Raw genomic sequence first — 26,064 nt, 5'->3', positions numbered from 1 at the left:
TCGTAGTCGTAGTCGTCGTGGTCACGTCGGAATCTCCTTCTTGTTGTTGTTGTGGTCGTTGATTCAACTTTCGCTCAATTCTGCTTCGTGCTCGTAATCTCGATGCAAGTGCTGGCGTCGACGGATATTCCTTTTCCACGCCGCCCATCATGCCTTCTCGAGCACCGAGCTCTGACGACGAATGAATGGCCCTTGCTGATGACGCCGCTGCGACGCTCCCAACCATGAACAGCATCCATGCCAGCAAGACGAGGAAGAACCCAGGAGTCCGCCCTAACCGCATGTCGTCGGCTTGTTGGTGTGGTTCGTGTCGATAGGAATTGATCACCCGTGGCTGACGTAGACGATTACCACGCACACTCGACACACGGAACCCCTCGCTCAAAACAATGACGACCCTTTTCCGGCCGAAATGGCTCGAATGGGCTCGACTCGACACGATCAAACGCGAGAGATTGGACTGTCCTGCAGCTCTTCCTCCATAGACAAAAAGAAAGCAAGGGGAGGGCACCTTTGCACTTTTGGGGGGGAGTCTTTTTCTTTTGGAACGTGCTTTTTTGGGGACGTTTCTGGTTCCTTTTTGGGAAAGTTGCACGGGCAAGAAGCTTGAGGCCTCCATTGGCCAATCAGCGTCGACTCAATTATCGGGCCAATCGCGCAAGGACGGTGATGGGCCAAATATGGCAGGTGGGGCATTATTGCATTTTGAATGGTGGGGGCAAGCCTGCCCAGACTTCTTGCTTCTGGTTCTGCCCCATCAAAGCTTCGCCCTAGGGCTGCAGGCGTCACGTGATTTTTAGAGACCTATTCCGAGAGGTCCATTTGTTGTGGACTTGCCAGGGGCCAGATTCGGCATGATCTGATCAATAAATAACTAAACCTTCTGCATTAGCTTGTTCAATTATTGAAGCATGAGCTAGGTTAGGCTACGGGTACATTCATTACAACAGTTTGGACCAGTCTGGTTGTGCCACAAACTTGCCACTGAGCTGTCCCATCGCCCAAATTCGTCGATCGTCCCTGTTCTGTCCCTCACCGTCTTCCGCTGTCGACGACGGCGACACCACAACTGCCTCCTGGAGAAAATCCACGTCCGTTCCGCGATTCAACTCAAAACTGATTCCACCCCAGTCCATCGTCACCCGCCCGGATGCATGGACATGAAGGCGGCCAACCCGACCCGCAGGGATCTGGGCCCCCTGGGTGGCCGTCATCAGTTTCGGCGGTGGGAGGCCCGTGCCGTCGACCATGACCACGTCCTCCTCTTTCCCCTCTGTGGCTTCTTCCTGCTTCACCCGCGGCATGTCCGGTCGAGCATTGAATTGTGTTGTCGCGGCCTGCCCTCCTGATGCATCATCTGCCGTAGTCGTAACCGTCCCCGGAACGGCCAGGTTGGGTGTCAGCGGAGGGAATTGGATCAAAAACAGCTGACCGGCGAGTTTGTCCTTGCTGGCTTCTTCTTCTTCCTTTGCCGCCGCGGCTTCGGGATCCTTCTTTTCCTCGTCCTCCTCTCCGGCTGTTTGTCTGACTTCATCCGCGTGGTGGGACTCCTCGACCGCGAGAAGATTCTTCATCGCTTCTCGATCTTGCACAGATCGATCGTATTCTTCAATCTCCTCCTTGGTTCGTAGCCGACTTCGGGGATCCTCCACCTTGGGCTGTTCCTTCTGTTCCTGAACTTTCTTCTCCACCTTTGTCTGTTCTCGAACTTTGGTCGGCGGTGCTGGGAGACCACCCAAATCTCCGGCATCGTCGGCTGGAGGAACATCCGCCATGGAAATGTCCTCCTCCGTAGGCTCCTCTTTGATCCGTGGCTTCTCCTCCTCCTCCCCTGCTTCCGGGACAAAGAGTTCATTATCCGCCCTGCCCTCTTTCTCCTCTTTCTCCTGTGCCTGACGCCGTAGTTCTGCCGCCGCGCTCGAGCTTGCTTCTGTGCTGACACTAATCACCCGCTCCTCATGCTCGTGTCGCTCCACCCGGATCGGTCGTAGTCCACGATTCCGCGGTCGCGCTGCCACTTTCCCTTTGCCTTTGGCGTCTTCTGCCAAGTCCTCCTCCTCGTCGTCATCCAGCGCGATGTTGTCGATACTGACACGGATGGCCGAGTCGCTCTCATCCGAGGAATAATCCACGCTAGGCTGTCCTGGCCCTCCACTCGGCACCGTCGTGACCGAGCGCGACCGCACCACACTATGCCGCGATGCCGGCGAATCTCTACTACGACCCCCGTCGAAGCGGCCACCGCCGAAGCCGCCACGACCCCCGCGTTTCGGCATGCCCCCGCGGCCAATACCTGCCCCCAACGGTCCCGCAGCACTTCCGGAATAACCGCCACGACCTCGAAACGCACCACTACCACCACCACCCCGGTGTTGTTGCGTCTGTCCCATCCGCGCGCGCTGGATCGCCGCCGCCTCCGCCATCCGCTCCCGATTACGCTCCGCCTCGAGCTTCTCCATGGCCTCTCGCTCCTCCTTCGTGCGCCGCACCGCCGCGCGTGGCGCGAACTTGAGTGCCGGGGCTTTCGGCTGTCCGTGTTCATCTCGCGGTGGTCCTCCTCCTCCAACGGATGGTGTCCGCGGGGTGATGCTGCCCCCGGGTGTGCGTCGGTTTAGAGACTGAAGCCGCTGGACCGGCGGTCGGGATGTTGATGATGTTGATGTGGACGATGCGGCCGGGGCATCTCCGCTGGTGAAGGTGCCGCCTGCTTCGGACGCGGGCGCCCGTGACGAGGGGCGAGATTCTTTGGGTGGCATGTGGGCTTGATCGGATTGGGGGAGATTATGTAGGTACCATGGAGAGGAGAAAGAGGAACGAGATCAATTGAACATCCAAAAAAACAAACAGGAGTTTAGATACCCCGACAAAAAAAAAAGTAAACCACTGCGAATGCAAGCTGGTCGTGTACTTCTATGAATTCATCTGAGCTCGCGATGGAAAAAAGATGGAAGCCATTGGAGCAAACCTTATCCGCGCTTATCAGTGATTGGCGCTAGTACTAATTCAGTTAGCCCAAGGTTGCGATAAGCAATGTTACTGTATTTGGTAGTTACCTTGGTTAAATGTAATCCAACGGTTCAGCATAACCTATCTACATATATTCATTCTCTTTGGAGTCTAGAGTCGTTGGTCAGGTTACGTACCATGTATGGACGATTGAATTTACTGGAGAGACCCATTGGAAGCAATTATTGAACAGGTTTGAACATCAGGATCATTGGATAACTGTGTATGACATTCTGTTGCATACGACTAGAGCGGAATATAATTCCTTCTCAGCTCCCTCCCATATATGACCGTCCAGTTGATCGACGACCTAGCCGCGGACAGGCCCGGTAGAATCGACGGGCGAGGTCAAAGAGAGGAGAGAACTCATCACCGTGTGTCTCACAATCTGCTCAACAAGCCATCCAGATCCCATTGGTAGTTAAAGAGCGGATGAAGGATATCAACATGCTCGCGCACTCAAAAAAGAATGAAGTCGTTACAAGAACAATGATAATAAAGAACCTTAGCAGATCAAATTGGGATAATCAACAACGGAATTGGAAACCATCAGCCAAGCCAAGCAAGCACCTTGGTAGTTGGCAAACTTCCTCCCACGCAAACGAAATGGCCCAAAGGTCACCGCTTGCGCTTCCTGCTCTTGTCCGCCGTCGTCAGCGCCGCGGACGATGTGCCCAGCGAAGAGCCTGCCTCGGCGGCAGCGGCAGCAGCAGCGGCCGCCTCAGCCGCTTTTTTGACGGTCACTCCCATGTGTCGACCGTATCGGCCCTTTCGCCCGTTGCCTTCGTCCTCGCTGATGCAGCCCTCCCGGCCAATTCCGGCATCGCGGCAACGCCCGCAAGGACGCTGACGGTCGCAGCCCTTCTTGCTCTTGCGGCACCGCTGGCATCGAGGCTTGGTCGACAGATCCTCTTCATCCGGCGGGAGCGGGTTGGCCGTGGTGCTCGAGTTCTTGCGTGGCGCTGCCGGGCCTTGCAGTGAGGCCGTCACAGAACTCTTCGCGCCAGCGGCAGTGGCCTTGGGTTTGCGAGGAGCGGAACCGCGGCTTCTCTTGGTTACTCTGGAGGAGCCAGAAGAAGACTTGGCCGTTGAACGGCTCCGGCCGGCCTTGGTCTTCCTGCCTCGTGGGACTCCTTGTGAGTCCACGTCGTCATCATCTTCGTTCTTGATATCGGAATGGATATAGTCTTGGTCCCGCTCGTCGTCACTCGGCGCAGCGCTGTCGTAGCTCGGATGCTTATACGTGCGTTTGCCATGCAAGAGAGGGCTCGAGTCGACTCGCTGACGAGATCGAGGAGGAAACTCATCGTCTTCCTCGTTCTCGCTGAACTCGCCGTCGCTCGTGGCACCGGTGGATGAAGCATCGGCAGCACCGCTGAACGCATCATCGAGCGTCGAAGTCGAATTGCGGCCGTGAGAGAAGTTGGACGCGTCCCCCAGCCGGATAAGCTGCATTGCGACGTCTTCGTCGGAGATGCAGCTGGCAATGGTGGGATCCGGAGTGGGCAAAACGCCCGATGCAGATGGCCGTCCGCCAGAATTCGGGTAAGATCCCTGGGCAGCAGAGTGACGGCCCCCTTGCTCGCCAAAGATGGGTGTCGAGTAGACAGACGACCCTTTTTGATTATACCCCTGATCGCTGTATCCGTAACTCTGAGGAGAGGGCAGTGGCGGTCGGTTGCCGAACGGTCGCTGAGAAGGCCGAGCGAATGGTGAAGGCTCCTCCTGACCAGTGGAGCGCCGTTGGGGAGAGATAGAAGATGTCGACGCCGTCAATGGGACCTGCGGAGGAGCAAACAAGGGCAGTTCCTAGAGGAAAGACGGGCATGGTTAGATAGTTGAGTCGTCACGGTCAAGGGACAACCTCGACTTACCGAGCTCTCGAACTTGGGCCGCTTGCGACGGTTCTCCTGGACGATATTGTCCGTGCTGATATCCGAGCTGGCGAACTGCTCGCTCCGAGCCTTGCGGGCGCCAGTGACAGAGCCATTGCCATCTTCGCTGTCACTGTATGCCCCTACAGCATCGTCCAGGAAGCTACCACGCCCCCTGCTGCCCGGCTTCGAGGACCCCTTCGTCTGCGATGCACTGCGGCGACCGCGACCAGATGGCGAAGCACTGGGCTTGCGGGTGCGCGACCCGGGCCGACTCGGCGGACGATAGTCACGACCCTGGCTGGAATGGGGCAACGGCTGGAAGGGCTCTCCAAGAGTCGGCCGCTTGCGGGTCTCAAGGGGACCCTGACCGTAGTAGCCGTGGTCGTAGCCATTACCATAGACCTGCGCCGGGATGACCCGCACATACACGGTCATGTTATTTCGCAGATTCTCGTACCTTGCAATGAGAGTCGTTCCGTTCTCATCCTCGAAGCTGACGCCGCTTGCGACCCCGTCATAGATGCCGTAGAAGTTCTTGACCGTCGTCACGATCGAATCTGTGGTGTCATGCGGAAAAATCTGTACTCGCATGGGGATTCGGGCCCGAACTTTGGAGTTCTGGTCCAAGAGGAGCTCGAAAGCGACGTTCTTGGGAGGCGCATTGCTGGGTGATGGCTGCTGCACGCACCAATCCGAGGCGTCGCGAGTGTTGTCCGGTGGGGTGGCCAGCCCCTCGGCCGCTATTGATCGCTTCTGGTCTACACTCTGCATCGTGGGATGCGGATAGAAGTGGTGGTGTTCGTTGGGGTTGGGCGCCAGCCGGCGCCTATCGGTGGGTTGGGCGACGAGTTGTCCCGGAGGTCGAGGGGTCGATCTTGTTTACTTCCTCCAGCGTCGAGGCGAAAATGTCGCAATCTCGAAGGCAAAAAGAAAAACAAAAGACTTATTTGGGAGGCGGTTGAATCGGGACGATGGGTTCTCGAGGCTTCGAGCGTGGAGGGGTGGGAATTGAGAAGCGGTGCACCGTCTAGCCGGCGACGGGGGGAAATCTGCCCAAACTACAGTCACTGTCAGCACTGTAGTGTTCCATTAAATGCCACCAGAGATCCAAACTGGCTCTCGCAATGCGGACCGATATGTTTAGGATAGGTACTTTGGGTTGGGAGAGCTGTGCGGATGGACAGTCACCGTCCGGGCAGAAGACCGGGGTCAACCCACCTACTCCAAGGCGAATCCGAAGCGGGAGGCGGTTCGCTCGAAAATCGACGACCGGATCCGATGGCCGATCCTGCGGGGGATGCGTTGGAGAGACAAATGGTGTGCGCTCGCTCTAGAAGAGTCGGAGACAGCCCATGTTAGCATCCGTAGTCTGACTAGGATTGGGCAGGCCGGGTCGCTGGGAGTGAGGAGCCAACGGGAGGATGGGGGCAACGAGGGAGCAATTCAATGAGCAGAATACTTACCAGAGCCGATGATGAACTGCGATGCGAAGCAGATTGATGGAAAATGGGGAGGAATCGGTGAGTGTGAGGCGGTTGGGAGAGGAAGAAGAGAGATGGACTGCGGTGGGTGCGAGTTTCAACTGAAGCGAAAAACGGCCCAGGCCAGCGACAACGTCAACCGCCCGCAGCAGCGCTCACAACGGTTCTGAACCCTGGCGATGATTTAAATCATGGCATTTTAGATCTGTAGATATCTGGATAATGGTCTTTTTTACAATGCGACAACTACTGTGTTGCTAGATGATCGAATACATTGCACCTCTCCTCTATGCGATAGATTCGACATGAACGAGTTCGCAGGACGGTGAACTCGATGCGCACGATTCTCACCCATGGAACCAAAGCAGGGAAAAATGCATTCTGGCAGATTCAGTCTTTATTTTGACTGATTGCCATGATTTTGATGGTGGTCGACAGACTTGGATCCCCCACCAGACCCTGTCCCCGATGCGCCAAACGCCGGAAACAGAGTAGTAGATCTTCGCAATGAAAGAAAGCCAAAATCTCTGAATACGACCGAGCCAAATTCTCCTTCTCTTAATGCGCATCGCTCCCATGGACCAACCCGCTGCCACGAGTGCCCTGGTGTCTGACTTGCGCCGGGGGTTCTCTCGGCCCTGCGCTACGACAGCACATCAATCTCCATACACGAATCATCGTCTACTTCGGCGGTGCGCATCCAACACCGGCTGTGATAGGCGCAAATAGGGATTTGGGCTTGGTACCTGATCCCGATGTTGTACTTGCGGCACAATGGAGGGGTGCAGCTGCGATGAGAGGGACGATGTCTTTTTCAATCTTGTCAGATCCGACCAGCGGTTCAGTGAAAGACTACAGTCAGGTGTACTCTGTAGGCATCGAATAATGGTTGTTGGAGCGCTACTTGTACTCTTCTACTGGGCGGTTCGATTTGCGGGGGAGGAGAATGAGGCGCATGGTTTTCAGCTCGTGTTTTGCCCGGACATTTGTTCTGACCCGTCTGTTGATTGATGTACGGAGTACGACATAATTAGAGCCCAGTGATTCAAACGTATGCAGCTTCGTTTCATCAGTTCATTCTCGAAAAGGCATCTCCAGGGTCCTCTGCCCGCAAATGTCTGCCGTTGTTTTGGACGGCCGTTATCCGAATCACAAGCAAAAAATCCCGCCGCGGGCCATCAAAGACCGGTTCAATCTACCGAAGCGACCGTGGTCAGATGACGGATGGCTATTTCTAAGCGACGCCATGAGGCATAAGAGCCATTGTGCTAAGTCGCCTTTGCGACGAACCAGGATGAGACAGCGAATGATGTGGCCAAGCGCCATTCGGACTGACAACCGCAGAAGAGCAAACCTTCCGGCGTCAGGGATCCTCGCTTGGTGGGGATAGGATTTGCACGAAAATCAGCAGTAAAAAAAAAATCGATCGAAAATCCGTAGTTATAAAAAAATATCTCCCCGAGAACTGCAAAGAATCGTTGAAGCCGACAAGCCAACTGAGAGTGGATCGTTCTGTTTTTCGACACCGCTGGTTCCGGCTGGCGATCCGCCCACTCTTTGGGCCTTGGGCATCACACTGGACGGCAGATCCAACGCCCCCCCCGATGCCACACGAGGAAGAAATCCTCCTTCTCACCCAGTAGACACCCTCGACCGCCGACTCCAGTCAACAGACGGCCGCTGTCAAGACCTCGTGGCTGTCCACGGCCATGGCTTTGCGGTTACAGCTGGCCAGCAGTGGGTCGACAATTGCCCGGAACTCCGTGGAAATTGGTCACGTGAACACGCGCCTCAGTCGAGACGGGCCGGCCCGCAAGACGCGTGCCAGGTGAGCGGGAGCAGTTTGGTCCCTCTGTGGCATTCCTTTTCCCGGCGCATCAAAGTCAATTGCTGAATTAGAGTCGCATGGTAGAAGTGAACATCAGGATCGAACGGAAATTCATAATCAAGCGCTGTGGTGATGGTGACAAAAACGAGAGCTCTTTTTGATTGTCCGAGGAAGACGCGACGGATGATGTCATCGACGGGCCGCGGATCGACCGACCCGTGCAAACCAAGCAAACAAACAATCTGGTTACGTCAGCAGGATGCTCGGGCCGAAAAGAACCCGAAGTTTTGAGACGCTATTCCCAAATCAGACTAGCGGTTGTTGACAGGGGCAACGAGAGTATGCCAAGCTTTGGAAGCAAACAATGCAAACCACCTCCTTGGCGACACGGAAGGAGCAATGTTCCATTCACAGACGCGGTAACGAAGGCGGCTGATTGGCCAGAGCGGACATGGAGGTGAGTCGAGCATGGAGAAGAACCAAAACAGAGTCAACAAACACTGGTTTGGCACCCGTGTCCACAACAACGACACCGGCAACAGGACCACAGCAACGCATTTCCCAGTCTCAGCAGCATAATATTGCCATCGATTCTTTCATCTGATCGTGCAACTGCTTTACCACATGTTGACCCGTTGACGGTGCTTATATTCAGGCAACAAACCGGGCGCGCCAGAGTCCGCTCTACACTTCCAATTGCAATTCCAGCGCTGCAGCAGCAGCATTGTTCGAAACTGAATCAACGGCGAATCTGAGCCCGGCTCATAGATCAATTCGTCAGGATGGATGCAAGGGTGCGTCTTGGACTTACTGCCTTCCAGCACGATTCCCTTGATGCTACAATTTAACAATCCCCCCTCCGTCGTGGTAGCCGGAAAAGAAACCACATCCTTTCCCACAGAAACACGAAGTTCAGGCGTGGCTGTCGAAGATAATGCTAACTCTCATGCCACAGCCTCAGCGAGTTCGCGTCCGCGGTGACGAGAATGCCCTCCCTGTCGGCGTGCTGCCTGGCAAGACCATCCACCAACGCAACAAGTCGACGCCTGCACTCTCGGCCCTGGCACAGAATGGTGGCATCCGGAACAATGCCAAACGGACTGCCTTTGGGGACGTCAGCAACACGGCCAACCACCCCATCCGCGCCAGCAAGGATGACGCCCATGTCCCAGGCAAGAATATCCCCCTGGCGAAGAACCGAGCCAACCCGCAGGAGAAAAAGGGTCTGGTTCTCTCTCAGCCGGCTCAGCGACCTGCCTCGGTGATTGGGATGAGAAGCACGAACGAGAGCGCACTGCAGAAAACAGACGCCTCTACCCACGGCACGACCAACGTTCGCAAATTACCCGTCAAGAAAAGCAATGCCGTCTTCAAAGATCCCCTGCCGTCCGTCGCAGAAAACGTTCCTGCGTCATCCCGGACCACGGCTCCGTCTGCGGTCGACAATGACGCCGCGAAGCCCGAGGAACGGCGCACGTCGTCGTCAGATGCGAAGACTAAGATCGAATCGTCTGCTGCAGCTGCTTCCAAGCCGACTCAGGCTCGCGATCAGCGCGGAGTTCCCGACGCAGAGAAAGAGAAGAAGGACGATGAGAGGAAAGTCCTTCCCGGTTCGTACCCCGTTCCTTCCTCAGACACCGTCACCCTTGATGAGGACGAGGAAAGCGACTCGGGAAGGTACGCCTCGGTCAAGCCACGTGACTCGCTCGAGCTGGCCCATGCCCGCTCCGACCACGAGGAGGAGTACTGGGATGAGGAAGACGACGAGGATGAGGACGAGGAGGACGATGGATGCAACACTCTCCGCTCCATTCGGTCGCGCGGCGACAATACGACGGGCGGGGCGACTACCGTCCTCTTCCCGAAGTACAACCAGAAAGTGAAGCGGGAACTCGCCCGGGCAAAGAAGATAGTGGAATCCCTGCGTGCCCAGGGGGAGATCGATGACGACCTGTGGGATCCGTGCATGGCGGCCGAGTATAGCGATGAGATCTTTGAGCATTTGAGAGCTACGGAGGTAAGAAGTTCCATACAGTCGAGTGTTGGACCGGTTGCTAACCCGCTGCCAGCTCAAGATGCTTCCCAACGCGCACTACATGGACAACCAAGCTGAGATTCAGTGGTCGATGCGGTCCGTGCTCATGGATTGGCTGGTTCAGGTGCACAACCGCTTCTCCCTGCTCCCGGAGACTCTGTTCCTGTGCGTCAATTGCATCGATCGGTTCCTGTCGTGCAAGATCGTTTCGCTCGGGAAGCTGCAGCTGGTCGGGGCTACTGCGATCTTCATCGCGGCCAAGTATGAGGAGATCAACTGCCCGTCCATCCAAGAAATCGTGTACATGGTGGATGGAGGCTATACCGTAGAGGAGATTCTCAAGGCGGAGCGATTCATGCTGAGCATGCTGGGGTTCGAGCTGGGATGGCCCGGCCCGATGAGCTTCCTGCGCCGAATCAGCAAGGCGGACGACTACGATGACGAGACGCGCACGTTGGCCAAGTACTTCCTGGAAGTAACCATCATGGACGAGCGCTTTGTCAGCAGCCCGCCCAGCTTCACTGCGGCAGGAGCTCACTGTCTTGCTCGGCTGATGCTGCGCAAGGGCGACTGGGTAAGTAAAAGCTTGCGGGTGAGATTGTTCATACCGTGGTATCATGACTGATTGTGAGTATAGTCGGTTGCCCATGTCTACTATTCTAACTACACCTACTCGCAACTGTATCCGCTGATGAGTGTCATGCTCGAATGCTGCGAGAACCCCATGAAGCACCACAGTGCAATCTACGAGAAATACGCGGATCGCCGGTTCAAGCGGGCGTCTCTCTTTGCCGAGGCGGAGATCTCGAAAGGATTCCGTCTTCCGCGTCCATGAATCTGCGTTATCCTCACTGTTTCTGATTTCATTTTTCTTTTCTTCCTATCGTGGCGGACGGGTAGACGGTGTTATGGGTTATGGTGGAGTTTTGGGTCTGAATTCGGACATGGGACAGGTACTTTAAGGTCGGGTTTGTCGGATTACTGTTCGTTCTATTCTTTTCCTCGGTTTATGCATTTCTGTTTGATGGGTATCGTGATGCTTGACATGATCGTAACTGTTCATACCCATTCCGCTCGTTTCCTTTCCTTTGTTTTCTGTCTGTTGCATGCCAGAGTCAAGGCAACAAAAGCTTGTCAAGTGACTCGTCTTCTTGGTCCCTTTCCTATGTTGCCTGCTGTTTGCCCTCTTGCACTGCTTGATAAGCTTTCTGGAGTGTCAACATAGGTTGTCTATGAATCGACTTCTATCATCAAAACTACCAAGTCTATCTGACTATCGTGTAGAGACATCATAACTTTGTGACCATCATTGATCCAAGCCATTTAACTCGACCAACCTCTTGACAATTCCCAATACTTTATCCTCTTCATCCTTGTCCAATGCAGATCCCGGTTCAGAAGATACCGACGAGGCAAAGGCGTCGATCCTCCGGGCCAAGATCTCATCAATCATCATCCTTAACCGAGACACCAGCACGCCGATCCTTGCCCAGCCACGGACTCGCAACCATCCGTCGACTAGCAGGCCCTGGCCCGTGGTTGTATCGAGCGTGATCCTTCCCGCAAAGAGAAGGAGCGAGAAGACATTGAACGCTTCTGCTGGTTAGCACCAACTTGCTATTCTGATGGGAAGGGAGGAGGAGGGGGCGGCGGACGTACGGGTCAACTCCCGAATAAACACTTTACTACTCGCCATTTTGGTGAAATACGCCATGTATTCTGTCCCCGAGGGATAGGTCTGCGTGCTGAAGAGGGTCGAGCTCGGGTGGAGGAAAACCCGCCCAGTGTCCTGGGTGAAGTACTTGATGGTTCGCGCGTCCGGGTCTAGCTCGAGAGAGCCGGTAATGGAGGAGGCGAATTTCTTGTCTGGAAAGGAGATTTGTGCAATTTGCGGGGCGAATGCGCCAGCGATTAGGGCGCGGAGGAGGGCGCGGGAATTGCTGTTGCGGTCGAGGGGGTGGGTGGTGGAGGAGGGTGAAGAAGAGGGTGATGGGTAGGAAATGGGGAGGATGCCCAGATCCTTGAGTGATGATAAGAATTGGGCCTTGTTGCTGGCGATTTCCCGCAAAGTCATGTGCGAGAGGAAATGTGTGTTGCACCATGATTGTGTTTGGCGGTATCCCTGGGTTCGGACGAGTTCCGACCATTGCTGGTACGCGGCCAGATCGGTGAGCAGGTCGCCGTCGTTGCTGCCGTGGGAGAAGGATGCCCGTGCGGCGGCCGCCTCGTCGCGCTTGTCTCGCGGGGAAACGAACGGGCTCTTCACGCTCAGGATCGCCGCGATTGTAACGCACGCATCGAGGCATCCGAAGATGCTCCCATAAACCATCAGCTTCGCCAACCGCAGGTCCGCCGGGATCAACGAGAGGTACCGCCCAAGACCCGTGAGTTTGCCACTGTCAAGCGCGCCGATCCGGTGGAGTGTCTCCAGTGCGCCTTCGACAGCGGTCGCGTCCGGCGGCGTGATGGTTTTGGATAGGAACGCACCGGCGTCCTCGATGCCTTGCATGCCGAGCACGGTCAGACAGAGCTGCTCCAGTGGGACCCGTCGCATCTCGGGCTCTGGTCGCGGCGGCATGTTGGCTTCTGCCGCGCGCGTGAACAGCTTGAAGCATGTTCCTGCGCGGACACGACCGGCACGTCCGCGTCGCTGCTTGCAGGCTGCCTGCGATGCCCAGACTTCCTGAAGTCGCACGATGTTGTCTCGGGGATCATAGCTGGTCTCTTTGACTCGCCCGGTGTCGATGACTGCGACGATGTCCTCGATTGTGATGGATGTTTCGGCGACGTTGGTCGCTGCGATCACTTTGCGTTTGCCCTTCGGTGGAGGGTAAAAGACTCGCCTCTGCTCCGCCGGTTGAAGGGAGGCGTGCAGAGGCAGCGCGTGGATGCTGGGCTGGTTGCGCAAAGCTGTCAGGCATCGATCGATTTCCATAGTGCCAGGCAGGAAAATCAGGATGCCGCCTGGCTGGCTGCCGAGTTGGGAGTCAATGTACATCACAGTCGCCGCGATGAGGTCGTAGTTGATGCCAATGCCCACGCTGAGGACTGCCTTGCCGATGGAATCCGGCTTGGTATCAAGACTTCCGTCGTCCGGTGCTTCGAGTTGCGATTGGTTGAAACCCGTCAAACGCACAATGTCATCGAGGTAATAGTCCTCAACAGGGTACGTTCGCCCTGGAATGGTCACCCGGCCCACCCGGTCCGGTCCGCCGAAGTACTCGGTGAAGATGTCGGCGTCGAGCGTGGCACTCATCAGGATGACCTTGAGATCCTTGCGATGAACGAGGATGTCTCGAAGGAGCGCGAGGAGAAAGTCGGTGTCCAGGCTCCGCTCGTGCACTTCGTCAACCACGACATGCGTGATGTCGGCCAGCGACGACGCCACGTCGCCCGTCTGGATCCTGCGCAGCAGCACTCCGGTCGTCATAAAAGTAATCTTGGTTGTGCCGGGCTTGACCTTGGAGTCTCCTCGGATCACATAGCCGACTTCGTCGCCAACGGCACAACACCTCTCTTCGCTGACGCGATCAGCCAGTCCAAGTGCGGAAATCCTGCGCGGCTGTGTACAGACGATGTTTGCCACGGCTCCGAGGCCTCGTTTGATCATGTCATCCAGCACGAATTGCACAGACTGCGTACTCTTGCCGCTGCCGGTCTCGCCAGAAATGATTGTTACTTGGTATGTATTGACGGCTTTGATGATGGCATCCTGGGTGGCCCAGGCTGGCAAGCTCTGCCGTTTCTGGATCATTTCTTTCTGTGCGGGTGTGTTTTGCTTTGCCTCCCATGCCTCGCGGATCGACACACTCAATCCCGAGCCGGGCTGTTTGTCGGATGCAGGACGCTTTCGTCCTGGTAAGATGGGAATTTGTAAGTTCGAAGCGGGCTTCCGCTCGGTTGCAGCAATCGATGAAATGTCGCGCAGCTTGCCCGGATGCTCAATGATGTCCGGAAGATTGGTTTCTAACCAGTCGACAAGATTGAAAACCATGGGCTGCCCGATTAGATCCTCTTCCGCATGCTGCACTGCCCGTCTCACTGCGCTGAGCCGGAGGTACGCTGGTAATCCCTTGGATATGATCGAGATAACCGGCGGTGTGGACGGATAACCTTGCGAAGGCTTTTGGAACCGAATTGTGACCGTTTCCTTTGCGCCAGTTATTTCTGCCTTGATTTCACATATTGACCGGGAGACTCGCCTATAACGGTCTCCATAGATTGCCTCCAGTGTAGGATGCTCCTCCTCCCAAACATCATCCTTCGAGTCGGCATGAGCCACGACCTGCGACTGAGAGCCATGGAGGAGGGTGTGTTGAAGTGCTTCCGAAGCTGCATCCTCGTCGCCGGCATGGCTATCCAAGATTCGCCCGCAGAGATCCGTCGGATAGCCAGCAGCAGCTAGCCTTTTGATCTTGGCCTCTCGTGCCAGGTCACCGCTTACAAGCGTGACTCCGGCGGAGTACCCTTCCGGGAGACACCAACGAGGCAAATCATCCTCGGGAACATAGATCAGTAGCCACTCAAGCGCCTCTTCGCGGTCCTTGCACTCCGCGATAGCCTCTTCGACATGGCTCCGGCGGAAGCCCAGCCGCGTGAGATCTTCGATGACTTCCCTGCGCTTGTCTTCAGGGACCTGTACCCCGTACGGGTTCCAAATCGTATGCTGTTGGAGAAGCTCCTCGAGAGCCCGGCGCATCTTCGCGCCAAGGTCGATTTTGGGCGCCCGCGCCCAACTCTTCCCTTGCGGTTTAGCTCCATGCGCTCCTAAACCCAAGCCAACATTCTCTTGACTCGCTTGAGCCTGCTTCTCCCTCTCAGCTTTCTTCTTCTCGCGCTCCGCAACGGCTTTGTCGTGCTCGTGCTTTGCTTGAAACGGATCGGCTTCGTACAACCACCCTTTGCCTTCCTTGACTGCAGTTGCTTTCAACTCGGCGAAATCTTCTTTCCACAGTTTCCTGTAGTTTGGGGGCAACATTGTATGGAGATTCCGCATGTTGCACACCCGGAACAGCGCATACGTGGCAGCAAAGTGACGCGCCTCGAGGACAGTGGGTTGGACGGCGAGATGTCGGTGTGTAGATGGTACATGCATCGGTGGCAAGGTGACGGTTTCCCGAGTCTTTGGATCAACTTTGCGAAGAATAACCGCCGATACAAACCCGTTTGAGACTTTGTCCTGGTGCGCACAAGCTATCAGCCAGCCCTTCATCTGATGTAATGCCGCACGGTACTCTCTATGGTACAAACCATTGTGTACTCGGGCTTCTCCCATTTCTGCTTCTGACAGTGTTCCGACAATAAATTCACTGGCAGCTTCCCCGTCCACGATGCGCCTCCAATAACCTGCTTGACCGTCGGCTTCTTCGCCTCACCCTCATTTTGATTTTGCGCTGGGCTGTTGCTCCGTGCTCGTTCCGCAGCGGCTTTTGCCTGCTTCGTTCCAGGTTTCGGGGCGCTGCCCTTTGCTTTCGGGCCCATGTTCCGCGGCGCTCGGTTCTGGCGCTCACAGTTCAGATACTACACGCCAGAATGGCCTCTCCGAGCCAGTCGTTGTGCTGGGTTTAGGGCTGTTGTACAGTCAGCGATGCGATACTTTGCCGGGTCAGAGATAGGTAGGCTAGACCAAATTAAGTATTACTGTAGCTAACTAACCTCGTTGAAAGCTTGGCTTATGTAAGTGCCTGGGCTCTCCGCTTCCGCGAGCACGCGACGCATGTGTGTCGCTGATCAGTCTATTTCTGACCCGACAAACAACAATGGCAGATCACTCGAGTTCGGATCCTGGCGATACAAAAATAAACGAGCGGGTTGAAGTTGCGTCTTCTAACCCTGCGTCTGGGACGACAGGTAAACGGGATGCATGTAAACACGACACTCGATTTGGAAATCGAATCGACTGCTTTGGCTAACGAAGAGTTCAGTCGCAGAACTAATGTCCCCGAAGCCGAAACAAGTCAAGACTATTCATTCGTTCCCTTACACAAAGAGTGGGAAGCCGCGTGATGCTCTAGGCGAATATATCGAGCATCCCGAATCCTTCCCTCCGTCCGTCGTTATCTACCACAATGCCGACTTTGTAGCTATCCATGACAAATACCCCAAATCCTCCCTCCATCTTCTGCTCCTCCCACGCGACCCAGCGCGGTTCTTCCTCCATCCATTCGAAGCCTTTGAGGACGAGGAATTTCTGGTCAAAGTCCGTGCGGAGGTCTCCAAGCTCCATGCTCTGGCTGCCAACGAACTGCGTCGCAGACATGGCAAGGTTTCGGAACAAGAGCGCGCGCGACAGGAGGCCATGGATCGCATCGATCCGGAAGAGGGGGAAGATGCGCTTCCGCCCGGGCGGGATTGGGCAAAGGAGATCATGTGCGGCGTACATGCCCATCCGTCCATGAACCATCTTCATATTCATGTGATATCCGTGGACCGACACAGCCCCGCCATGAAGCATCGGAAGCATTACAATAGTTTTGCGACTCCATTTTTTGTAGGAATCGACGATTTCCCCCTAGCTCCGGACGATCCCAGGCGGCATCCGGGGCGCGAGGGCTATTTCAAGAGGGATCTCGTGTGCTGGCGGTGTGGGAAGAACTTCAGAAATCATTTTCGGGAGCTCAAAGAGCATCTAGCAGTCGAATACGAAGAATGGAGGCGTTTGTAGCCTCTGCTGTGGTACATCGAGTGCTATTCGGTATGTATTCTGAATCCCCTGAATCGCGCATGAGCTTGTGTTGAATGAATAACCTAGCCACCGCTAAGTGCCGAAAGTGTCCACTTTAGCGGGCCGCTGCGACGCTGATCAGTTTCGTGTCTGGCTCGACATTCAAACTCCGGCAGATCCCTCTCGAGTCTGGACGCTGGCGATATAAATAAACGGTTGTGCTGACACCGACCCCTCTGAACCTACGTACACAACGAAAGGCAAACAGTGCATTTCAACAACATATGCCCCATCCCGGCCTCGGATCAACAGATCTAACAAGCATGCTCGCAGACTCACGTTTCCCAAGCAGTGATAGTCCAAGGCCACTCATTCAACTCCTTACACGCGCAGAATGGAGGGGGACTGCGACGCTCTGGGCAAATACATCGAGAACTCCAAATCATACCCTGAATATGTCATCTACCACAATCAGGACTTCGTAGCTGTCAAGGACGCGGAACCCAAATCCTCCGTCCATTCCCTGCTCCTCCCTGGCGACGAAGCGCGGTTGAAGCGGCGTCCCTTCGTCGCCTTTGAGGACAAGAGGTTTCTTGCCAAAGTTCGCGCACCGGTGTCCGATCTCCGTGCTTTCGCTGCCAACGAACTGCGTCGCAGATTCGTCAATGACACCGAACAAGAGCGTGCCCGACGGGAGGCCATGGACTGCATCGACCCGAACTCGGCGGAAGGGAAGGCGGCCCTTCTTCCGCCCAAGTCATTTGCGGCGTGCATGCTAGCTCGTCCATGAACCATCTCCATATCCATGTGATATCCGTGGGCCGATACAGCAAAAACATGACGAACTAGGAACGGTTTTGCGACACAATTCTTTGGACACATTTGACGAATTTCCCCTCCCACGGCGCGATCGCAGGCGGCGTCCCAACCCAAAGCGTTATCTCAAGTGGGATCTCGTGTGCTGGCGGTGTGGGAGGAATTTCGGACATCGATTTCGGGAGCTTAAGGAGCATATAGAAGAGGAATACGAGGAATGGATGTGTTTATAGTCCTCAGGGCACGACTGGCGAATGGCAAAGTCGCCGACTTGATTTGTGATAGTCTCCGCTGCGGTCATCATCGCTGGTGAACAAGCATTGGATATATGTATATAATACATTCCTTCTTCGAAAAAGAACATGATGTCCAGGCTGACTGCGGCTACTGTACCCATACACATTTCACACAGCCTGTGTACATCACTGGTGTCTCCAGCCAAATGAATGCTGGTGCATCAAGCGCGGCTCTTGGATTTGGAGCGCGAACCCTTAACTTTCCGTGACTCCGGCTTCTGGATATGATGGGGCGGAATCCACTCGGGGTTGTAGGTAGTGGCCGACGACACTCCAGAGGGCGAAGAATCCGATCCTGCCTGTCGCGAAGCCCCTTTCTTCTCCGTACTCCGGCCACGGCGCTTCTGCGGGAAGTACGGCGCAATCCACACGGTGTAGAAGAAGTAGACAATTCCGGCAAAGAAGGCGAGAATGAAGAAGTACAGGAAGATGCTGGACGAAGATTAGCACTACCTTTCCACAATCCGAGGACAAGAATGACGCTTACATTTGCGGATCGAAGATGCTGATCGGCGGCTCTACCACACTGACCGTGCCATTGAAGGCGTTAATGGAGTACAGCTTGCCATCACTGCTGACAAAAGACTCCAAGTTCAACCGGAGATCCTGAGGATGCATGTCGACCACAAATTCGTACGGCAGCGTCCGCTCCTCGCCAGCTGGGACCTCGACATTGTAGAGGGTGGCCGTAAGGTTGCGCACGATCTTTGGCGTCGGGTCCAGCGACGAAAGCACGCCGCCGACGAAGCTCACAGTCACTGGCGCACTCTCCTCATTCGAGAAAGATACCTGCGCCTGGGTCGGGCGGCCGTTGACCAGCTTGATCCCAAACACCTCCGAGGCCGGGAACGAAGTCTCCACCTTGACGGCCAGCTTGGGCGCTTCCGCAGCCTGTTCAGCAACGTCGTCTACCGCATCCTACACGCTCAATTGATCAAGAGTTAGCCCAGTAATGCGCAAACGGAAACATCAGCGCCAATTGGCATGGACTGATTCGGTCACGCACCTTGGCACCCACAGCCCCGAACAGGATCTGGAGCGACAGCAACGCGAGGGAGAACAGAGCGAAGCGACCCATGGTGACACCACGCAGCAATTGAGAGCCAGCGACCAAAGAGCGACAGGAAGGAGGGAGGGCAACAGAAGTTTGGACTTCATTCACGAGCTGAATTTCTCCACGTAGCCTTTCTTGCCAGCAATCATCGTCACGTGATTTAAACAGCTATCTAACAGTTCACCGCCTTAGCCTTAGGCACACCGCCTGCCGGATCGGTGCTGTACATGAGGAAATGCCAATTTCACAAGATCCTGCGATCTTCGATCCTTTCGCAGAGCTCCAAAAATTTTCCTCACTGCATGCGTTTTCTGAGTGCTTTGCTCATTGAATTACCGTTTTCCATCCGTTGAGTCTAGTTATTGTTTATTGAGCTCTCCTCGTGGATTCGAGTCCAAGATCTCTGCTTCAGTCATCTCGCGGCTTGCAAGGTTCTTAGATGGAGCTACCAAAAAGTTCCATGGTGACCAGCATCCAAACTCAGACGTACCTTGAACGGTACGAGCATATCAAAGCGGTCGAATATTCTAAAGATAGCTTGATTGAGGTGCGTCTCGATATTCTTTACGTTTTTATCAAGTTTGAACTATGGTAGCGTATTCAGGTAACTCGGGCTCATGCGATTATAGGAGCTATTACGGCGCGTGACGGAGCTCGAAGATGCCTACCAACGGGAAAAACTCGATCACGAACGTGAAAAACGATTCAATCGTGATGTCCAACTTCATGAAATAGAATTGATGGAGCAATTGAAGCGAGTCAAAAAGATAATGGTACGGGGATCCCTCACGGCCAGTCTATCGCTGACGACCTTGGAAAGGACCGAGAACCTTTTATTGTGGTCTTGTTAGATGGTGATGGCCTGATTTTCAAGGATGAATTTCTCCGCAATGGCGAGCAGGGCGGCAAAGATGCGGCGAATCAGCTGTGGGCGGCCCTGTCTCAGTATATCTCAAGCAATCTGCCCACTGTTTCGTCGCCCAAGATTATCACCCGAATCTATGCAAACGTCAAGGGCCTCGCAAATGCCTGCTATAGTAGCGGCATCATTGACGATCCGTCCGTGTTGGACGATTTCGTCCGTGGGTTTAATGAGAGTCGGTTACTCTTTGATTTCGTCGACGTAGGGGCGGGCAAGGATAGGGCAGATGATAAAATTGGCGGTGGGTATTGGACTGATTGCAGTGTATCAATCAGACTGACTAGAGGCAGAGAATTTCAAGATCAATCTATACAATTGCCACTGCCACCAGATCTTCCTTGGTTGCTCGCACGATAATGGATACGCGCGGCTGCTAGAAGAGACGCTGGCTGATATTGAGCTCATTGGGCGCATATCTCTCATTGAGGGAGTGCCGTTTGAGCAGGAACTAGAATCATTAAAATCTTCCTATCGTGTGGCCAAGTTCCCGGAGTTGTTCCGCGATTCCAAGATCACTCCGGGGCCAATCAAGCCGCCCTCCAAGAAGACTGGTACTGCACCGGTCACTCCTGTTTCCCTACAGAGGACGCCGACGAACACGACGACGTCCAGTTCTAGCAATACGTCGTGGGCGTCGGTGACTGGATCTAATCCCGGCGATGTCAATCTCAAGCAGGCATCGAAGCCCGCCAGTCCAAGTCCCCCTGCTGCGGTGGAGCGCAACAAATATGGACAACGGATTGATCGATTGGATTTCAAGAATATCACCAAGGAAGATCTCGCCCGCGTGAAAAAGCTGAAGCTGTGCAACATGCATTATCTGCTCGGCGAATGCACCAACGCCAACTGCCATCACGATCATGACTACAAACTCAGCAAACATGAGAAATCGGTTCTTCAGGCGGTGGCTCGCATGACGCCATGTCGCTTTGGCACGGGCTGCGACGACGTCAACTGCATCTACGGCCATCGGTGCCCGCAGAGCGAGTTTGGCAAGAAGGAATGCCAATGGGGCAGCAATTGTCGCTTTGACGCGTCACAGCACGGCATCGACACGACGGTGGTCAAGGTTACCAGAATCTAGCCGTGATGTTGATCCGGAGGTGGCGCTATTAACTTATGAGGCTCCCCACATGCTTCTGGTGGATTCGGAAACGCGCGCGTGTCACTTGGAACGGGACGGGACATACCCAGTCTTACGAAAATTTGTTATCGCAGTATCTTGAGTATGTTTCCGATCCTTGCGATCTGATCGACATGAATGATTCCACACACCATCGAGTGTATGCGTACGGTGCATGAAGACCATCTCCCGTCATGTCCATTGATGAACAGAATAGATGCAAATAGTTAATAGTAATTCGATGATCTTATTATTAGGAAGGATTCTTCTAAAATAAGTGTTAAATGTTGATTGTAGTGCCGAACATGGCAAACCGTCTCTGCCACCTAAGACAACCTTCCTCATGATGCCCGCTTTCTTTGCCATCGCCCTCTTCCAGACAGTCGCATGGCACGCCATATTCCTTGATGCAACAGGTGAACGGGCGCTGCGACGGCGTATTCTGCGGTTGCGTCAGGTCGAGTTGACCATCAGGCGCAGCTCGTTTGCGTTCCTCCAAATCGCCCCAGAGAATGAACAGTCTCTCGCGAAGCTGCTCCAGCGTTTGCGGGTTTTTACGGAGACTGTGATGAGTTTCTTCGATTAGTACTTGAACTCGGTTTTGAAGAGAGGATCCAGTCACGTACTCCGTAGCGTCAAGCTTCAAAAAATACTCTGCGTCTTGGCCAGATACAAAACACCTCATGTATTCCCGTGGCTGTCCTGGCGGCGGAGGATTGGGATCCTCCAAGAGCAGGCAAAATCGCCATTCCCATACCAAGTTATTCCCCTGGGCGGCGAGGTCATTGTCATCGTCGCCCATCTCCTCATCGGATGTGTCCGCCAGATCCCTGGGATCAACCAGAACTGCGAAGTCCTCGAGATTCGGCGGGAAAAAGTCAACGACTCGTGCAATCGTCCGGTACTTCAAATTCTGGAATGGGAGTCGAAATGACCCTCCGCCTGGCAACGGGTACACGTGGGACTCATTGTTCAAGATAGCGGGGATGCTGCGGCGTTCTCGGTACGGGTCAATGGTGCGGACTGTTGGGAGCTCAGTTTAATGACCTGCGCAAAACAGACTTGAGATTCAAAACGATAGGTGGCCTACTGTTAGGGTTGGGTCTGTTGGATTTGTTCTGAATGCTGACCTCGATGTTAGGCTGGTCAGCTTCTCGCTTCGCTGCCTGTTGTTGCTGTTGCTGCTGCTGCTGCTTCCTCTGTTTCTCTTTCCTTCTCTTTTTGGCATTCTTCTTCGACTTCGAACTTTCTCCGTCCTGCTGATCAGTGTTGGACTTGCGCCGCTGCCAGTACTCCTCCTTGCGTTTCTTGAGCGCGAGAAACCGCGAGTCTTTGCTGTCTTCCTTTATGATCTCGATGTTGATTTTTTGCGGGTAAATCCTATCCGTGTGGACGGCTCCTTCCAACTGTTTGCTTATCTTCGTCTCTTTTATGCGCACATTCTTCAGATAGACGTAGGAATTTTCCTTGACGTGTTGAGATGCCCACTGACCGTGCGGTTCCCATAGAGCCACCTGCAGCGTCATTTTCCCCCAGGGCCCCCGCCAGCGCCGACGACCGCTTGGCCGGCCTAGATAGCCGAACTCGTCACCGAGGGTCCCTTCATTTTCCCCATCCTCGTGGTCAAATGGTTCGAGGCGATCGTACAGCCGATCATTACTGGTGTAGTCCGTCACATACAGCTGAAACACGCTTGACTCCTGAAACGTCTTGACGACGTGCACAATCAAGTCGACGAACTGATTAGCCGAGCAATTTTTGATCAATGCAAATTTGTCCTGTCCAGGTTGTTCCGGCTGTGACGGTTGTGACGATGATGAGTGCTGCACGGCTGTCATTTGATCCGACTTCCTGGGATTGACGTTCCCAGAGGATGGAGTCCCCGTCAGTGCGAACTCATTTAACAAGGCCTTTGCATACGTCGTCTCTTGCAGCGAAGGCTCCTCAGCTCCCGCATTTCCGATCATAGCAACGGGCGCATTTGGATCATCACCCTGGCGGAAGATGACCCATGGTGGAGAGTCCACGTCTTGAACTACACCGAGGGGCTGTTCGTTGTGGCGTCGAAACTGTCAACCCGTCAGAATTGGCCCTAGAACCAGCCAGTTCAGGACTCACTCGAATACCCCGGATGAGAAAGACGTCTCCAACACGCACATCTGGAATTGAATGTTCTGTTTTACTGAAGTACCTGGCTTTATAGCCGCCTTCCCAGCTCGGTGCAGAAAAATCGTCATCTTTGATGGTAAAAGTGACACAGAACGAATTGGTTTTGATGATCCGCTTCCTTTCCAACACATCCACCACGACGCCAATGATGTTGCCAGCGTCCGTCGTCTTTTTTCTCGCTTCTGCAGTATTGATGAATCCGTTCGGTACTGGCGGGGGCATGTTGTCAATGTCTCAAGAAGCTGTACGAGTACTCAGTGCCGTATACCTGGCTATCATACGATGTTGTCAGGAAAGTAGAAGTAGTACTACGTACACAATCATTTGAAACTCTCATGGTATTCACAGCTGCATCGGTCATTGACCGTGCATTGATGCCTCCCGTTGGCCTCTGCTTTGACCATGGAAAGACGCATTTGCCGCGTTCAGGAGTGCCTAAATTACGAGATTACATAATCTAGTAAGCACCTACCGAGCATGGAATAGCAAGCGCTTATCGCGGATCTAGGCGCGGTGGCGCTTAGGGCGTGTCAGCGGCAACAGGCTCAAACAGATGCAAACACGTCCAAAAGCAGCAGCCTCTTTTCCCCTCTTCCTTTCTCCCTCATCTTTGCAAGCCCCTCCACCACCACAAACCGTCCGCCGCAAGCCGCTTCGGACCCATTCGCACCCTCAGCTGGCTGGATCGTGACTGTTGTCTTTCAGTTTCTTCAGATTCCGATCTTTTTTTCTCCCTGCTTGTCCGGCTGTGTTGCCCCGCTTGTCGCCATGGCGGACCGTTACATTCCAGAACACCGCCGTACCCAATTCAAGGCCAAAGGCACTTTCAGACCGGATGAACTCCGTCGCCGTCGCGAGGAACAGCAGGTTGAGATCCGCCGACAGAAGCGAGAAGAGAACATTGCCAAGCGCCGCGGCATCCAAACCCGAGAGGGCACTGTAACAGCAGGTCAAATCAGTGATAGCGAGGAGGAGGACGCCGGGTCAGTCGAGAACCAGGTATGTCGGTTGTCTTATTTTGCATTGAACTACAAAATATTACCTACTTGTCCAGCCTCTGCAGTCATTCTATGTGGTACATGTTTTTGATTGCATCTTTGAATTTTTTTTTTCCCTTTTATTTTTTCTTTTTTCGTTGATGGGGCAACCTCCACTGCCCCTCCGTTGGTCCAGACTTTCGAGTTCCAGTGCACTGACTTCACCCAAATAGCTTGACAATGAGCTCCCTGGCATGGTCCGCGGAGTCTTCTCCGACAACATCGATGAACAGATTCAGGCCACAACTAAATTCCGTAAGCTCCTGTCTAAGGAGCGAAACCCGCCCATCGAGCGAGTCATTGAGACTGGTGTCGTCAGCCGGTTTGTCGAATTCCTGCGCTCTCCGCACACTCTGGTTCAGTTCGAGGCCGCTTGGGCCCTGACCAATATCGCCTCGGGTTCCGCCCAGCAAACCCAGGTGGTGATTGAGGCCGGTGCCGTTCCCATCTTCGTCGACCTTTTGAGCAGTCCCGAACCGGATGTCCGGGAACAGGCCGTTTGGGCCTTGGGCAACATTGCTGGTGACAGCCCTCAATGCCGAGACTTCGTTCTCGCGGCCGGCGCGCTCCGTCCGCTGCTTAACCTCATTAGCGAAGGTCGCAAGCTGAGTCTCCTTCGGAATGCTACATGGACTCTTAGCAACTTCTGCCGTGGCAAGACCCCGCAGCCAGATTGGAACACGGTACGTTTCGAAATTCGTCGCCTCGAAAGAATGACTTGTGACCGCTAACCCGGGAATAGATCTCTCCCGCCCTTCCTGTCCTCGCCAAGTTGATCTACATGCTGGATGATGAAGTCCTCATCGACGCTTGCTGGGCCATCTCCTACCTGTCGGATGGTTCCAATGATAAGATCCAGGCCGTCATTGAGGCCGGAATTCCTCGTCGTCTGGTCGAACTCCTAATGCATGCCAACATTTCCGTTCAGACCCCGGCTTTGCGATCGGTCGGAAACATTGTCACCGGAGACGATGTCCAGACCCAGGTCATCATCAACTGCGGCGCGCTGCCGGCGCTGCATCAACTTCTCGGGTCCACTAAGGACAGCATTCGCAAGGAGGCCTGCTGGACGATTTCGAACATCACGGCAGGCAACTCGGTGCAGATCCAGGCGGTGATTGATGCGGGCATCATCCCTCCGCTGATCAACCTTCTGCAGAACGGCGACTTCAAGACACGCAAGGAAGCATGCTGGGCAATCTCCAATGCCACCTCGGGTGGTCTCCAGAAGCCCGAGCAAATCCGATACCTTGTTTCCCAGGGCTGCATCAAGCCGCTTTGCGATTTGTTGACGTGCCCGGATAACAAGATTATCCAGGTCGCTCTGGATGGACTGGAGAACATCCTCAAGGTTGGCGAGATGGACAAGGAGAGCAGTGAGGGTGGTATCAATCGCTATGCTCTTTTCATCGAGGAGGCCGGAGGCATGGAGAAAATCCACGACTGCCAGAACAATGCCAACGAGGAGATCTACATGAAGGCGTACAACATTATCGAGAAGTACTTCTCGGACGAGGACGAGGCCGGTGGTGACATTGATGACCTTGCTCCGGAGCAGACGCAGACAGGTTTTGCTCTGGGCACGAATCAGCAACAACCGGGTGGGTTCAACTTTGCCAACGGCGGCGACAGGATGGACATGTAATCGGTCGTCTGTTCAACTTCCAACTTCCATTGCCTGCAGCGCAATGGGCTCCGTCTTCTTTTGAATTTGACGTTTGTCCACGATCACGTCTAGCCCACGAGCCGCCCTTCC

The 26,064-nt window shown here is 54.6% G+C and overlaps 8 protein-coding genes across 8 annotated transcripts; 4 read left to right on the top strand and 4 right to left on the bottom strand.

Moving 5' to 3' along the window:
* Positions 1 to 941: 941 nt before the first annotated feature.
* On the bottom strand, positions 942 to 2,756 carry VTN31DRAFT_6358 (uncharacterized protein; the record flags this gene model as incomplete). The annotated part of the gene is made up of 1 exon (XM_069406959.1): positions 942 to 2,756. The coding sequence occupies one exon, from the start codon at positions 2,754 to 2,756 to the stop codon at positions 942 to 944; it is 1,815 nt and encodes a 604-aa protein (XP_069258533.1).
* An 868-nt stretch (positions 2,757 to 3,624) lies between these two features.
* VTN31DRAFT_6357 (uncharacterized protein) lies at positions 3,625 to 5,654 on the bottom strand (the record flags this gene model as incomplete). Its single annotated transcript, XM_069406958.1, has 2 exons — positions 3,625 to 4,815; positions 4,881 to 5,654. The coding sequence occupies 2 exons, from the start codon at positions 5,652 to 5,654 to the stop codon at positions 3,625 to 3,627; spliced, it is 1,965 nt and encodes a 654-aa protein (XP_069258532.1).
* Positions 5,655 to 8,974: 3,320 nt separating this feature from the next.
* Positions 8,975 to 11,062, top strand: VTN31DRAFT_6356 (uncharacterized protein; the record flags this gene model as incomplete). Its single annotated transcript, XM_069406957.1, has 4 exons — positions 8,975 to 8,986; positions 9,148 to 10,209; positions 10,262 to 10,801; positions 10,865 to 11,062. 4 exons carry the CDS (start codon positions 8,975 to 8,977, stop codon positions 11,060 to 11,062), a joined length of 1,812 nt encoding a protein of 603 aa, XP_069258531.1.
* A 471-nt stretch (positions 11,063 to 11,533) lies between these two features.
* Positions 11,534 to 15,708, bottom strand: VTN31DRAFT_6355 (uncharacterized protein; the record flags this gene model as incomplete). The annotated part of the gene is made up of 3 exons (XM_069406956.1): positions 11,534 to 11,820; positions 11,887 to 15,406; positions 15,478 to 15,708. The coding sequence occupies 3 exons, from the start codon at positions 15,706 to 15,708 to the stop codon at positions 11,534 to 11,536; spliced, it is 4,038 nt and encodes a 1,345-aa protein (XP_069258530.1).
* Positions 15,709 to 15,986: 278 nt separating this feature from the next.
* On the top strand, positions 15,987 to 16,891 carry VTN31DRAFT_6354 (uncharacterized protein; the record flags this gene model as incomplete). The annotated part of the gene is made up of 2 exons (XM_069406955.1): positions 15,987 to 16,092; positions 16,152 to 16,891. The coding sequence occupies 2 exons, from the start codon at positions 15,987 to 15,989 to the stop codon at positions 16,889 to 16,891; spliced, it is 846 nt and encodes a 281-aa protein (XP_069258529.1).
* Positions 16,892 to 18,164: 1,273 nt separating this feature from the next.
* On the bottom strand, positions 18,165 to 19,081 carry VTN31DRAFT_6353 (uncharacterized protein; the record flags this gene model as incomplete). The annotated part of the gene is made up of 3 exons (XM_069406954.1): positions 18,165 to 18,435; positions 18,491 to 18,921; positions 19,010 to 19,081. The coding sequence occupies 3 exons, from the start codon at positions 19,079 to 19,081 to the stop codon at positions 18,165 to 18,167; spliced, it is 774 nt and encodes a 257-aa protein (XP_069258528.1).
* Positions 19,082 to 19,496: 415 nt separating this feature from the next.
* VTN31DRAFT_6352 (uncharacterized protein) lies at positions 19,497 to 21,063 on the top strand (the record flags this gene model as incomplete). The annotated part of the gene is made up of 4 exons (XM_069406953.1): positions 19,497 to 19,604; positions 19,687 to 19,830; positions 19,878 to 20,220; positions 20,270 to 21,063. 4 exons carry the CDS (start codon positions 19,497 to 19,499, stop codon positions 21,061 to 21,063), a joined length of 1,389 nt encoding a protein of 462 aa, XP_069258527.1.
* A 2,976-nt stretch (positions 21,064 to 24,039) lies between these two features.
* VTN31DRAFT_6351 (uncharacterized protein) lies at positions 24,040 to 25,953 on the top strand (the record flags this gene model as incomplete). The annotated part of the gene is made up of 3 exons (XM_069406952.1): positions 24,040 to 24,270; positions 24,482 to 24,991; positions 25,051 to 25,953. 3 exons carry the CDS (start codon positions 24,040 to 24,042, stop codon positions 25,951 to 25,953), a joined length of 1,644 nt encoding a protein of 547 aa, XP_069258526.1.
* Between the last annotated feature and the right edge of the window lie 111 nt (positions 25,954 to 26,064).

The sequence above is a fragment of the Thermomyces dupontii genome (genome assembly GCF_041956625.1).
Source record: "Thermomyces dupontii strain NRRL 2155 unplaced genomic scaffold VTN31scaffold_7, whole genome shotgun sequence".
NCBI classification, from domain to species: domain Eukaryota; kingdom Fungi; phylum Ascomycota; class Eurotiomycetes; order Eurotiales; family Trichocomaceae; genus Thermomyces; species Thermomyces dupontii.
This window is presented reverse-complemented; position numbering and strand designations above follow the sequence as displayed.